Source organism: Danio rerio, chromosome 7, assembly GCF_052040795.2.
Source record: "Danio rerio strain M-AB ecotype USA chromosome 7, GRCz13ab, whole genome shotgun sequence".
In the NCBI taxonomy this organism is placed as follows: Eukaryota; Metazoa; Chordata; class Actinopteri; order Cypriniformes; family Danionidae; genus Danio; species Danio rerio.
In genome coordinates this window covers 38,928,373-38,943,929 of record NC_141027.1, presented here as the reverse complement: position 1 = coordinate 38,943,929, position 15,557 = coordinate 38,928,373, and the positions used below count along the sequence as shown (strand labels likewise).

The 15,557-nt window shown below is 36.6% G+C and overlaps 1 protein-coding gene across 2 annotated transcripts; it reads left to right on the top strand.

Moving 5' to 3' along the window:
• The first annotated feature begins 724 nt into the window (after window positions 1–724).
• Window positions 725–11,687, top strand: fbxo3 (F-box protein 3). Of its 2 annotated transcripts, none has more exons than NR_144396.1 (11): window positions 725–834; window positions 2,391–2,480; window positions 2,592–2,755; window positions 2,868–2,982; window positions 3,529–3,733; window positions 5,566–5,611; window positions 5,700–5,784; window positions 5,874–5,996; window positions 9,608–9,743; window positions 9,850–10,040; window positions 10,137–11,687. NR_144396.1 is itself a non-coding variant. In NM_001346202.1 (11 exons), exons 1-11 carry the CDS (start codon window positions 743–745, stop codon window positions 10,263–10,265), a joined length of 1,356 nt encoding a protein of 451 aa, NP_001333131.1. In that variant the 5' UTR covers window positions 725–742; the 3' UTR covers window positions 10,266–11,687. The 2 variants fall into 2 exon arrangements, 1 of the variants encoding a protein (NP_001333131.1); NM_001346202.1 differs by having other exon boundaries at window positions 9,608–9,723.
• The last annotated feature ends 3,870 nt before the right edge of the window (window positions 11,688–15,557 follow it).

The following is a 15,557-nucleotide window of genomic DNA, read 5'->3' as shown; positions in this document are numbered from 1 at the left end:
TTCAGGGTAACACCACTGAAGAATTGTGTTTCTCACTGATGATTCATTGTGTCACTATAATGTTGGTGTGTTTTTCCCACATTAATAAAAATGCCTTGAGATGTGTAATAATTTAAAATATAACCACTTAATATCCATTGAATTTTGCTACAGTCAAGATTTCAGCTTTAAAGGATTGTACTTGTTTATTAAAGTTTTTAAAGTATTTTCATTATTATAACAAATATATAGGCCTAACTGCAGAAATGAACTAACAATGGTAAATAATAATGTTTTTTATTTAGTATTGCCAGAGAAGTAGGTAAATGACAAAAAATGTAAAATGGGGATCATTGATTCTGTCAAGACGTGCTTAGTTTTGCTGTAAATGTTTTTATTTATTCATTGTTGAATATTGTTCTGGGCTACATATTGCAGCTTTATATTGTTTATTAAAAAAGTCATTACAAAGTCAATTTTTAAACATCATTTACATAAATTATATATGTGTTAGCTACATTACTCTATTTGGTCGATCTTATAATTGGCAACAAGTTTTATTCATTTTTTATTAATACTTCTTCTATAAAAGTAATGAGAACAAAAATCGTAAACATTATCTCGATCTCATCTCCTCACTTGGTTAATCGTCAAGTTAAAGCAGGCGACATGTGCGCAGTATTTGATAACAGAACAGCGTGCGGACACGCCCTCTTGTCATCGCATCAAGGGGCGGAGTTTCGCTTCTGCATTCGCCACCAAGATGGCAACGTCCATAGCGCTCAGCTTGGATAACTTACCGTCTGATCCCTTACTTCTGGTGCTGTCATTCCTGGACTTCCGAGATCTTATCAGGTAGACATTACACTCGAGCCATACCGTTAGTCCGTGCAACAGCAAGCACGATTTAAGCAAGTTTCTTCCTTGAATGATCTTGAAGAATAATATCAGCTGCACAGTTAGCTTGCTAAGCTAATGGTATAGCAAATGATTTTACTCTAGCAAGTGCTTTTGATAGGCATATTCTACGGCGATATTCTCCGTTTTTAGTCACTATTAAAATACATCTATCACAGTATGAACTGTTACACCGGTCATCTCCTGCATCTTTTTCTTTAAAGATGAAAGTGCATGACTTTATGTAAGTTGACAGTAAGAATGCGATAGGAGACTGCACGGATGGACATCACTAAAGCTTTATTTCTCCTTCAACTGCAAGTTTACTGTATGTGCACTGATGGTTATGAAATTGAGGTAAAGCTGGTTTTATATTCGCACATTCAGAGACATGCTCCCTTTGAACAATTTTTTTCTGAAGTCGCAAGTATGGCTATTTAATTCACTGTTAAAAATGTTGTGCTTTGATAGTCATTGGTTGCTAATATGATTTCACTATTTATCATTGGCAAATAATACTTTTCTGAAATGATATTATTAGGGAGAAAGTCAGAATGTGCACATATAAAACTAACTTTACCTCAATGATTATAAGTTAGTGATTTTGATGCTAAATATTTTGATCTGAAAATTGAGCATTACGTGACGCTATTAAGGTAAAGTTGGTTTAATATGTGCACATTCTGACTTTCTCTTTAATAATATCATTTCAGAAAAGTATTATTTGCTAAATTCAAATAGTGTAAACATATTAGCAGCCAATGACTATCAAAGCACATCATTGCTTACAGTGAATTAATAAGTGCTAATATTGTTTTAAAGTAATACCTAAATGTGATTTCAAACCAAATATTCAAATTACCATGTCAAACAATAAAAGTAGCATGTCTCTGAACTAATGTGCAAATATAAAACCAACTTTACCTCAATCATGATGTTTGTCAGCTGGAAGCTGTGACAATAGAGTTGTCAAACTAGACAGCTGTCAAACTAGAGTTTCCTAAATACTTATAGGAGCTAGAGCTACCCTAAAGTCAGAAGCTTTACGCCATTTTAACGTTTACCACTTTGCAGTCTGAAGGGATTGAATGTTTGTCAAAGTTCTTCAGGAAGTTTTCTGTTCCATTTAAGTTATACACTCAACATTTCACCTATGTATATAATTCAGTAAATTAGACACAGATAATCCCTTAAATTATTAAAGAATTGCAAGTAAAGTTTAAACATCTACAACATTATTCAAAAATCTGCTTGAAGTTTAATATTATGATATTATTTTATGTTTTAACCCTGTATCGAGGGAGGACTCATGTATGGAAACTTCATTAACATTGTTTACAACATAATTAGCATTTTTTTCAAGTCATAAATATCTTGTAATAACCCCCTGTAACACCATTTCAGTGAGTGCCCTATAAAGGGGTTAATATGTTATTTGTTTCCCCTTATTAGTTGGAAATCCCTCTAACTAACATTTGTGTGTGATTTTATGTCTTGGCTTATCTTCCCCTCAGCTGCAGTTTTGTAAGTCGTCGTCTCAATGAGCTGACAGGTCATAACCCTCTATGGAAGAGACTTTGTCAGAAACACTGGCTTCTTTCAGAGTAAGCTCATAATTGCCTACTTGATTAATTTATGTCATTTTTATCATCTTTTTGTTGGATTTATGCATCAATTGTAGTAAAAATTTGATGTTGATGATCTTTTCTTTCCAGGGCAGACAAAACCCAACGAGGCCTTTCCTGGAAAGATCTTTTCCGGGAGTATTATGCTGATCTGGGTCGTTATTTTGACTACTACAGCACTCTCAAGAAAGCCTGGGATGATCTAAAGAACTTCCTAAACCAGAAATGTCCTCGAATGATAGCGTCACTTAAAGGTCTGTCTAAACTGTTAATCAACCATACATAATTGTGAAAACCTATGGGTGTTAAGTTCTATCATAGGATTATTGTCTACTGACGGGTTTTGTTTTTCTTTTCTCTGAGAAGAAGGAGTAAGGGAGGATGAGCTGGACACCATTGAGGCCCAGATTGGCTGCAAACTGCCTAATGACTACCGTTGCTCTTATAGGATACACAATGGACAGAAGCTAGTGGTCCCTGGGTAAGCCATCTGAGAATATCTTTAATCGTTTTAAAAAATGTTTGTGTAATTTTGCTTTGTTGTCTATTTGTTTTACAATTTGACATGCTTAAAGGGTTAACTCACTTTCAAAATAAAAATGCCATGTAAGGTGTTAATCTTTTTCTCTTCAGTCAGGAAGAAATAAAGTGCATAGTTCACCCAAAAATGAAAACTTTCTCACCATTTACTCACACTCGAGTGGTTCTATATATTTATTTATTTATTTTGTTGAACACAAATGAAGGTGTTTTGAAGAATGTTGTAAACCAGCAGCCATTGACATTCATAGTAGGAACAAATCATAATAAGGAAGTCAATGGCTGCTGCTTTCCATCATTCTTCAAAATAACTTGTTTTGTGTTCAGCAGAAGAAAGAAACTCAAACAGGTTTGTGTCAAGTAAAGGGTGAGTAAATGATGACCGAATTTTCAGTTTTGGATGAACTATCTATTTAAATAACAATAAGTGTACAAACTTCGTTCAGTGTGATCAGAACATAAAGCTTACTTCTTCTTCTCTCCACAGGCTGATGGGCAGCATGGCTTTGTCCAATCACTATCGCTCAGAGGACCTGCTGGATATTGAGACGGCAGCGGGAGGGTTTCAGCAGAGGAAGGGTATGCGGCAGTGTCTTCCACTCACATTTTGCTTCCATACCGGCCTTAGCCAGTACATGGCCCTGGAGACCACAGAGGGACGAACACGCAGTGAGATCTTCTATCAGTGCCCGGTCAGATCCCCACTCTCACATCACTACAAATTTCATGCACAAATACACACTCGTTCAATTGTCTTTTGTGAAAACAGTCAGAGGTAATATAGAAGCTGGAGGTCACATTGTAAATATTTACCACAAAAAAGAAATGTACCTACCCACCCTCAGGCCATGCGAGATGTAGAGGTTCATCATCAGAATTAGAGAAATTTAGCATTAAGTCACTTACTCATTAATGGATCCTTGCAGTTAATGGAGAAAATGGAGCTCAAACATCTAATAAAGACATCACAATAGTCTCAGTGCATATGACTCCCTTCTTTTAGATGATTACAGTTGGAGCAGGTTTCAATTTTATATCAGCTCTTTCAAGCTGTAGAATGGAGTTAGATAGTTTTAGATTTTTCTAAGCTCTCAAAACCGCATATGTCTGTTGTAAAAATATATTTTTTTCTTTTACTTTGAAATTATCTGACATTTAATTTTTAACTTTGAATTAGTTAGCTGTGTTTAGTTATCCTTGTTCATCTAAAAATGCACCTTAGGTCATGTCTCATTCAGCAGCCATGCTTCATCATGAATGTGTCTTACGAACAAGCATTTGGCAGCTGCTGGAGGTCATTTAAATCATGGTTTAAGTTCATTCATTCATTCATTTTCTTTTTGGCTTAGTCCCTTTATTAATCTGGGGTCGCCACAGCGGAATGAACCGCCGACCTATCCAGCATATGTTTTACCTGGCGGATGACCTTTTCAGCTGCAAGATACATACACACTCATTCACTACGGACAATTAAGCCTACCCAATTCACCTATAGCGCATGTCTTTGGACTGTGGGGGAAACCGGAGCACCCGGAGGAAACCCACGCGAAAGCAGAGAGAACATGCAAACTCCACACAGAAATGCCAACTGACCCAGCCGAGGCTCGAACCAGCGACCTTCTTGCTGTGAGGCGACAGCACTATCTACTGCGCCACTGGGTTGCCCGATTTAAGTTTATAACTTCAATTAAAACATGATTCAATCTGCTCCAAAAAGACATGCGATAACCTCTTGGTAGCATATGGGTTAGTTTTACAAATTTATGTGCATCTAAAAGCTGTGTTCATCTGAGAGAAGCGACTTATGTACATTGAGGAAGGCTTGAGGGTGAGTAAATAATGGACTGATTTTCATTTTTGGGAACTATTTATTAAGAGACGATCAACTGCAATTTTGACTGGGTGGAAGTTAAAGGGAGTTTTAAGTTCAGGAGTCCCTGGAAAATTTAAGAGTGAAGTTCACCAAGTGTCTAACTCTTTTTTTTATAAAGTACAGCTTATTTATACACTTCAGCGGAGCTGTGAAAACATCTTCAACCTATTTCTAAAAGACGAGGGGAAATAAGTCCAGAAATGGCTTCATGAAAGTAGAAAAAGAAACATTTCACAGGTGTATCAAAAAGAAAAGGAAACGCCTCTGCTGTAAAGCAGAAACTCATCTCACAGAAATAAATATCCTATCTTTTCTGTATCTAGCCAGCGAGCATGGCTTAGGGGTTTCAGAAAGGAAACTCCTTTGCAGAAAAAAAGAAACTCAATTCGCAGAAATATATATCCTGTCTGGCTATGTCTCGCCAGAGAGCTGCAATGTAAAAGAAAACATTGTTTAAAGTGTTATCCTTAAATCTCTTATCCAAAACTTATCTTATATACATTTTCAAGTATACATTTTCCTTCTACAACAGTTAATCACTTTAGATAGGATTTTTGCTTGTGCAGTCATTGTGTTGTTCCACTCTGACCAGTGAGAGGTGCTCTTTTCTTCTGAGTACTTGATTGTTCTGTTTATGCCTTTTCTGCACAGGATCAACTGGCACAAGATCCCTCTGCGATTGACATGTTCATTACTGGTAACGAAGAGTGAAAGGAAGCATTAATGCACTGTAGTTTTATGGGCGGTTCAAATTATTTGAATCCTTCTCTCTCCTGCTTTTTTAGGTTCTAATTTTACTGAGTGGTTTACTTCATATGTTGACAACGTTGTAACAGGCGAATACCCCATCATTCGGGACCAGATCTTCAGGTTTTCCTTCTGTTTTTACTTAGTAATTTATGCAAGCATCTGAAATCACAGAAACATATGACAAAGTTGCCATCCTTATGTTTATTCAGGTATGTCCATGATAAGCGCTGTGTGGCAACCACTGGTGACATCACTGTATCAGTCTCTACCTCCTTCCTGCCAGAGCTCAGTTCAGTCCATCCGCCACACTTTTTCTTCACCTACAGAATCAGGTACTACAAAAATCCACGGACATGTCAATATAGTAATTACATAGTCATTATATTCTAATGGGGCGTCATGATCTCACAGCAAGAAGGTCACTGGTTCAAGCCTCGGCTGGGTCAGTTGGCATTTCTGTATGGAGTTTGCATGGTCACCCCGTGTTTACATGGGTTTCCTCTGGGTGCTCCAGTTTCCCCTCACAGTCTAAAAACATGTGGTACATATATATTACATTCTGTAGTATATTACATAGTAATAACATTCTTTGCTTATGGATAGGTCCAAATTAAATGTGTGCCTGCAGAAATCCAGAAAAGCTTCTGCAGACTATTTAGCCCATTATTGAGTTTATTTGTTTACTTGTGTAAACGTGTGCATATATATTTATTACGTTTTTATATTAATTTCAGTAATATTAAATAAAAAGCCAATGTATATTGGACTTAAATAGAATATTTATGTTTGTAAAGTGTTGGATTATTCAACCAATTCCATGCATGTTCAATAAAAAAGGTCAGGAGAGGATTGTCTTCAATGTCAAAAATATTACTAATTTATTAGGTACAAATTAATAATTCGATGAACAAAATTCTCTGTATCCCCAATGCAATGCAAGAATTACATTAAGGAGGTGCGCAACAAAATGTACATTTCCTGACTCAAGTTTTTATACACAGCTGATATTAACAGGTGGAGTTTAGCGGAATTTGTCACTTGTCAATCATTCAATCAATAAAATACTTCCCTTTTTTCTGCAATTCCTTTGTACACACAAGCTGACAGACATAATTATCAGATAAAGCATGCTCTGCAACATTCTGTCTTGACACCTTTAAGCTCATCTCATTGTACAAGAAAGTTCACAAAGTTATTTTCAGATATCGATGGCATTCTATCTTTCCAGTAAGCTGCATCTACTTCTACAGTATGCCAGTGAGAAGAAGTTTGTTTAATATATCTTCTTAAACAATCCAAATGTTTATTAAAAAGAAAAAGGCAAAAATATTAACATTTTTAGTCTTTAAGCAGATATATGAGCAATTTTGTTTACCAAACAAGTGGTTCTAATTGTAAAGTTAAGAAGTTAAGTAGTACTATACTCGCACTATACTTTAGTTACTTTACTAAATTCTGTGCAAAATGGCTAAACATTCCCATAGATTCTGTCTGATCCTACTTATGGCTCTAGAGGTGTGCTATAGGCTAAAGACAAAAATATCAAATCAACATATTTTCACATTAATAATGAAATATTTTTACAACAAGGCAGTATGTGTACCCTTAAACTGATCTGAAGGGAATTAAAAGTTATAATTATAGTGTCTTTTTTCAAAATCTATTTAAAGAACCATGTCAGGGCTCGAAATTGCGACCATTTTGGTCACACACACGCCCGAAATTTAAGCTATGCGACCTTATAATATATTTGGGAGCATTTGTGAGACTGCATAAAAAAATTGTAGTGCAACCTGTTTTGATTTTTTTCTAAAAATGTGGCGAACCGCTCTTCCTTGCCGCTATATTGGTTAATATTAAGGCTTTCCGCTGTCAGATGACAGGGAGCTTTTGTGACCGCCGGGAATGCAAACGGCTGAAGAGTGAAAAGTACACAGGTTTGCAAACCCCACCTAAAGGTATAATAATTATATTAATAATAGCGCAGATAAGAGCATGACAAGTGGTGAATATTGATCCGCCAGCTGAGATCAATCGAGTGTTTTCAGAGAAGGTGCCTGAATCTTAATGCGTTGCATTCACTGCGTGTTCAGCGCAAATGTTTGCTAAATGTAAAATCTAATACTGTACACATCATCGCTAAAAAAGCTTGCCTTTACTAAGTTTACACTGAAACTGCGGCTTATAACAAAGAGCGGTATTGCGCCGGTGGTCATCGCGAGAATCCTGCTCTGCCCCGCTCATATATTGGTCTGGCTGACTCGCCTGCTTTTCCACTAACACAGAAAAATGAAGATCAGCTCGTAACAAGACTGAGCATCTAAAATGACAAACCGAAATCAAAACTTTAAAAGAGTGATAGAACTGAGACTTTCTTTTGTCCGTTCTTTCTTGAGATGTATATTATTTTTCTATTACATTATTTATCACTGATGACTGCTTTGCAGCTTTCAGCGTTGAATTGAATGATTTATTATAGTCTTTTGTGTTTTGTAACTGAAATATTATTTATTAAATTGACATGCATATAAAACAATAGTTCAACATGAATATTTCTTACTGCAATGCTTCATTTTTGTTTGATGCAAAGCATACATTTATTTTTCATAAAGTAGCAGACAACTTACAGTCAAGCACATTCAAGGCTGCATCATAATGAGAAATGTAATTCATTGTTACTACTATTGTCATTTTCATCATCATTAATATTCTATAATTATTAGACATACATTTTGGAATTATTGCACTCAAATATCAATGTCATCTCAGCATTAGTTAGATAGTTGTTTCTGTTTTTTGTTAGTCCTTATTGGTGTTGTTTTAAAATACAATAAATACCTTAAAATACAATTTGCAATGGTGCTCATTTATTTTTGGTGGGTGCTCCAAAAATTTTTCTGGTGCTCCTAAATATTTAATGTTGGGAGCACCGGTGCTACCAAGTAAAAAAGTTAATTTCGAGCCCTGCATGTTTTTTATTCTTTCATGTTATTTTAATACATTCAATGAGAATATTGAAACAGTGTAACCAATCAAATCAAATAACTATCAAGAGAATAAATCTTTGCACTACAGAAGATGAAGTGCCATTTAGATGTACTGGCACAAAAGTATAGAGTGGCAGCTCTAATCTGTTTACGTTAAATGAAGTGAATTCACCAGTGTACATGCCAGTAGGTGCACTCATTGTGTTGTTCATTCAAAATATTTCTTTAAATGGCTGATTCAGTCAGTGTTTGAATTATTCACCAAAGTGCGCCTATTATGCTTATAGATATTATCGTTAATATAGACCATTTAAATGTGGTTATGTCGTTGGCCCTTGAACATTTCCTGCTTGTTATCATTTCCTGCTTGTTATCAAACTATATCATAACTGTAACAAGAGGCAATTCAATCATATTAAAACAGTTGTCATAACATTATTTATCAATATATGGACCTTTTTGGATTCTCGGAAGCTATGGAAATTAAAAATATTAAACAGTAAAGGAACATTGCTATTGTTTACACTCTTCAAAATGGTCTATAGCTGTTTGTGAATGTAAGAGATCAACAAAGATCAAGATGCACAATATATTGAGTGATTGTGATGATTTTGACACTCAAACATTTCGATTCTAGCAGAAGCCTGTAAGAGTTCATATTGTTGGCATGTTTGATACTGTTTTCTGCCCTACAGAATCTAATCTATTTAGTACACACTTCTAAAGGCTTCAAATTAATACAATAAAACTAATACCATTATTACTCAATTGCTATTTTGTCCCAGTACTTCTATCTTACCAAAAAAATAGGCATCTGAATTCCAACTGAACTGATGATGCAGCTTTGTGCTGTAACTTGCTGTAACGCCACACAGCTGTGCTAAGACTTGACACAGGATGATGCATTGAGTTGACTCTATGACGTCTGAGCTGTACCATCATCCTATATGCATCAGGATCGAGATGGCGAAGTCGGCCCTGCCAGAGAAAGCTTGCCAGCTGGACAGCCGCTACTGGAAGATCACAAACGCAAATGGAAACGTGGAGGAGGTCCGAGGACCTGGCGTTGTGGGTAAGAGCCCGTCCCTGTCTGTAAGTGAAGAATAAACTAGAACAGTTTAGTAACCAACATATTTAAGGCTCATCTTGATTCATAATGTGATGTTTACATTGTTTGTTTGTGTCGATGTAAACACAGGTGAGTTTCCAGTGATGACACCTGGCAAAGTTCACGAGTATGCCAGCTGCACCACGTTTTCCACTACTTCGGAGTACATGGAAGGCCACTACACATTCCACCGGCTCAAGAACAAAGAGGAAGTGTTTGACGTTTCCATCCCACGATTCCACATGGTGTGCCCACCATTCCGCGAGTCAGTGGTGCGCTCCGTAAGTCCCCATTTGTCCCCCATCCAATTGAAAAAAATTGAAGATGCTAACGTGTGTCATTTTAAACCCCACGCTGTGTGTGTCTCTCTTATTTAGAGCTCGGTCAGCGAGGTGTCTGCTCCTTATGATGATGAGAATTCATCAGACACTGATGACTACGAGGAGGGAGAAATGCGTGGCATGAACATGGCTGACCCAGGGGGACGCTGTCCTCGGCATGTCTGATGCACTTTTTAAGCGTCTCCGGCCAGCAAGCGCCTACAGACACACTCGCACAAACAGGAGAGCAGGAGGACAAATGGAGCTTTTAGGCCTCCATTGTTTATTGTTCAGCGCCTTTGTGCCTGTCACCTCTTGAACGTTTTCTCCCGTTTGTGAGGGCATGTGTCTGGTTGTGGCGTGTTTGTGTCTGTGCGCGCTCGTGGATGTGTGAGATCATTGTGTGTGTTTGATTGAGAGTTTACTGAATGTGTGTGTGATTCTGTGAGATTTGTGTCTTTATGATTGGGTTTCACGATGACCTGCCACTTACCCAAAATGGGATAGTTCAGCCCAAGATGCAAAGATATTTAGTCTCTCTGTCTTACTTGAGACACAAAAGAAAGATGCATCTAATTGTCAGCAGGTTGTTTTGGATTTTTATTGCTTAAAAATAGTTTTGTGAAACAAAACCGTTTGGAACGGACTTGTCATTTTGAGTGAACTATCCCTTTAAGACTTTACAATTGCAGTAAGAGCATGATGGGAAAATATGACACTGTTAGCAGAAAAGAACGCGCACAATGAATCGGGATACACACTGTGTGTGTTTATACGTAAATATTCTCGATTGTATACTTCACAAAAAAAGGCAAAAATGAATCGATCCCATTCATTCTATCACAAGGCCTCAGGTATTGCGTAGTATGTATGTGCTTGTACATAGATGTTTGTGATTGTGTCATCTGTACGGTGGGTTTTGGGGACAGGCTGAACTCCAGACTATAGTCAAACTGGTTTATTCAATGTTGAGTAAAAAGCACACTAACTAGCCAGTTAAAGGGATAGTTCACCAAAAAATGAAGGTTTGCTCATTAGTTACTCACGCTAAAGTGTTTTTTTTTTCTTCTGTGGAACATTAAAATAAATATATTTTGAAGAAAGCTGTAACCACTGACTTCCATAATAGAAAAATAAATACTATAGAGGTCAATGGTTACTGGTTTCTAACATTTTACTAAATATCTTCTTTTGTGTTCAACAGAAGACAGAATTGAAAGGGTGATTAAATGATGAGAGAATTTACATTTTTGGGTGAACTATCCCCTAAACTTCTGCCAACCTGCACAAGCAATCAGTTAACCAGTTTGTTGGCGCTGGTTCAGCTGTTCAAAGGTGCTGATGTCCTGTTCTCAGAAGCGCTGGATGGATGTCGGCTGAAGGTCAGCTAAGAGCACATTGGTGTGAAGCAGATTGTTTTTAGCTCTGATCATCGTAAGGGCTGAAGGTTACACAGACTGGTGTGAATAGTAAGATAAGATAATTTTATGACAAGTTTATGGCATTATTATGACATTTTCTGCTTTTTTTTCCCCTTTAAAATGCTGTGTAGGAGGTAAAGGATGAGGAAAACATCTTTGTTGTACAGCTCCAGATTGAAATATAGGCAGACTGCATTTTTTTTCTTCCTCTTTTCCCGATAGTGAGCTAATCTTGCCTAAAGATGTGTATGATTTTGAGTTTCATGTTTATGACTGCGATTATATGTTATCAACTTTGTAAAATAATGCTGTGCAGTGGGATTTTTCAACAGTTTGCTATCATGTTTAGCCCAACCAAAAGTCTCAGATTAGTTAACTTTTTGGGTTGTTTTTTTATGTGTTATTTCTTTTTTATTTGGAGTAAATAAAAGATAATGGTGTATAAATCTAGTTTCACTGTCAGGTTTTTTTGATTTACATTCCCCTTGTGATCAGGATGCATTCTACTATCTGGACACAAAGAGGCTGTTGATCAGGTTGAGTATTTTTTTTGCCAGCCACAGTGCTATTGTCTCTACAAAACCGCTGAAAACATTTATTGTTCTCACAACACAAAACGTGGAGTCATTTCTCTCAGTCTGACCCAAACCCTAACCCCAGTGCCAGTTGTCATGGCAACGTGTTGAAGAGCCCTTGTATTAGTCAGACTGATGTTTCTTTGTTAAACTGTTTGTTTTTTGGCCCACATCTCCTCCCTTCAATTTACTCATTCATTTCAAACAGTTCTGAAAGAGAGAAAATACAACACTCTTGTAACCTATCCTAAATACTTTCACAAACATTTCATTTTTTTCAATTGCGCCAAGTGATCACACTAGTATCAATGCATTTGCCAGAGCACTTCACACACCAGGGTAAATGCAGTGGCTTTTTTTCCATGTCTGAGCATTCTTGTTGACTTTCTCACATTCTTCATCTGTACTTGTGTCACAGCAGAATGAATCCTTGTGTGGCCCTGTGTCCAGAAATGACCCATTAAATACCCACAACATGACCTAGAATTGGGGTGACATGGTGGCTCAGTGGTTAGCTCAGTGGCAGTTCATTCCGCTGTGGTAAATAAACCTCTGATAAATAAAGGGACTGAGCCAAAGGAAAATGAGTGAATGACCTAGAATTGTAGTCAAGCGGTTGTGAAAGAATTTCTTTTTATATTTAAAAAAATGTGAGAAGAGAAATGTCAAGCACAGATCAAATGTAAAGGGTCTGCAGATATTCTGAAAAGGTTAAAAATGTTAAGACTAATAGAAGAGAACAAATTGGAAATGTTTGTTTCCTGTGCAAGTTCTTTGTGACTTTTGCAAGTATATATAATATAAGACGTATAAGACTATAAACATTGTCTATACATGTTGAACAAAGAATATGAATTGATTAAATAGAGATTCAAAAATGTAAAGGGTCAGTTTATTTAGTCATCTTCATGAAATTCAGAAACTAGAAAACTTACTTTCATCTTTGCGGCACAAATCTGATCACCTGATGCTTGAAAACATCCGTAAAAAAACAATATAAATCCATATCAATCGATAAGTCCATGTCAGCATATTTGATTTGCATTCTGAAGTCAGATATGATTTTCAATCATGTCAAAGCAGTAAGTAAATCAGCATACTATCATCTCAAAACAATTGCAAAAGATTGATGATTTGTTTCCAGTGAGGAATTACTGTAACGGCCTCCTCATCAGCCTTCCCAAAAAGACAGTCGGATGGCTACAGCTCATCCAGAACACTTCTGCCAGGATTCTGACCAGAACCAGAAAATCAGATCACATCACACCTGATCTCAGGTCTCTACGCTGGCTCCCTGTTACAATCAGAATAGAGTTTAAAGTATTATTACTGGTCTATAAATCACTAAAGACCTAGGACCTCAAAACATATTACAGATATGTTGACTGAATACAAACCCAACAGATCACTCAGATCTTTAAGATCAAATAAACAAGAAATTCCAAGAGTTCAGTCAAAGCAGGGTGAATCCGCCTTTAGCGTCTACACCCCCCGCCGCTGGAATCAGCTTCCAGAAATGATCAGATGTGCTCCAACATTAGGCACATTCAAATCGAGACTGAAAACACATCTGTTTAGCTGTGCCTTTACTGAATGAGCACCGTGCTATGTCCGAGAGATCGCACTATTATGTCTTTCTTTTCTTTTTCATTCTTTTATAATCTGATTTAACACATTTTAATCTGTTTTTAACCATTTTTAATTATTTTTATTATTTTTATTTTCCTATGTATTTTATTCCTGTTTAAGTAAAGCACTTTGAATTACCATTGTGTTTGAAATGTGCTGTATAAATAAACGTGACATGCCTTATTATAGACTTTGATTCATATATAAATATTAATCAGTGAACATAAAGAACATAAACAGAAGCTTACGCAGGTCTGCTTCACGAACGAAGAAAAAAAAAACTCTTTTCATCATCGAGAAACTCAAATGTGTTGATGTGACAAGTAAGAATACACCATCAGCCTGATCTCACGAGGAAACATGGCGGTATTTCACGTTTTGTCAGTTTAGTGGCTAATTCATACGAATTTATAAGTTTAGTCCTACAAAAATGTATGATTAATAAAAGGAAGCGTGGCACCTAAACCCAACTGTCATTGGAAGATGAGCAAATCTTATTAAATTGTATGAATTCGATTGTACAAATTCATACAAATTAGCCACTAGATCAAAATGTTATGAATCCTTGTGAGATAGCGTTCAAATCATTGATTACCAACACCTCAAGCAAGCATGCCTGAGTTTACACGTCCGCAGAGTTGAGTGGAGATTGCACAGAAAGCTGCAGGCTCATTCCTAAGTGCAGAATAACTCTGATGTTCAACAGTTATAGAAATCATAATGCTGCACTGTTGATATAAGAGTAGGAGAGAGTTGTAACAGGGGTCAGTTGTGAAGGACTCCCACACGGGTCTTTTCTGAACAATGAAAGAGAAATGATGTGGTAGTTTCCTTCTCTCACACAAGCTACATCATGTGTGCTTACAAATTATGAGTTTACCAGCATGCAGATTCACACTTTACAACATTTATTTACCAACAACACACACACATACACTTTGGGAAGCTTTAATCTGATGTGGTTTTCTTCTCTCTTACACTCTGTCATACACATATGCACATAGATACAAATTTGTATGTGGTTTACAGGAACTTGTGCTGCATATAATGAATTGGCCTAATTGTTTTTATACTGTACAGACTATATTCTCCTAAATTAATCTCCTAAACCTACCTAAAGAAAGTCAATTTACAATAGCAAAACAAAAAAAAAGATAAATAAACATGATTTTAAAGCCAGTTGGTTTATGGGGACACATTGTCAGTACACATTTGTGAACTCATTTCTTCTTTTAGCATCCACCCTCAAACACTACAGACAATTTAGCCTACCCAATTCACCTGTACCGCATGTCTTTGGATCGTCTGGAAAAAATGCAGGGAGAACATGCAAACTCCACACAGAAACGTCAACCGACCCAGCCGAGGCTCAAACCAGCAACCTTCTTGCTGTGAGGCGACACCCATACCTACTGTGCCACTGCATCGCCCATTTGTGAACCTGTAAGCCATATATTCAACTGTTTAACACGGTATCTGTTTATTCATATACTGTAAAACAGTGCTGGGTTCCACACAGTTGATTTGTGTAGGGACAACATGAAGAAATTTAAGTTGATTAAACATAAAACAATAAAGAGGTGCCCAAAAGCTCAAGAATTGTGTTGTTTAAGCTTTTTTTGAATAAGTCCTTTGAACAAACATTTTTATTTTTTTAAATGTAGAAAGTACAAAAATCTGTAATTTGTGTTTTTATTACAAGGTTTTTGTACCATAAATACAACACCAACCCAGGCAATATATCACTTTAAACTATTAAAAATGTTAAAAGTCACTTTTTCCAAAAATGTAAGGTTGTTGGAAGAAAGATCAATGTCTCATAATGCACTCCAAATGCAGAAATAAAGAGAGGA

Excerpts from the sequence above, each read along its gene's own strand:
- fbxo3 (NM_001346202.1), top strand. The coding sequence starts at position 743 with ATGGCAACGTCCATAGCGCTCAGCTTGGATAACTTACCGTCTGATCCC. Across the intron at positions 2,481-2,591 it reads AAACACTGGCTTCTTTCAGA|GGCAGACAAAACCCAACGAG; the intron begins GTAAGCTCATAA and ends TTTTCTTTCCAG. Across the intron at positions 5,612-5,699 it reads GATTGACATGTTCATTACTG|GTTCTAATTTTACTGAGTGG; the intron begins GTAACGAAGAGT and ends CTGCTTTTTTAG.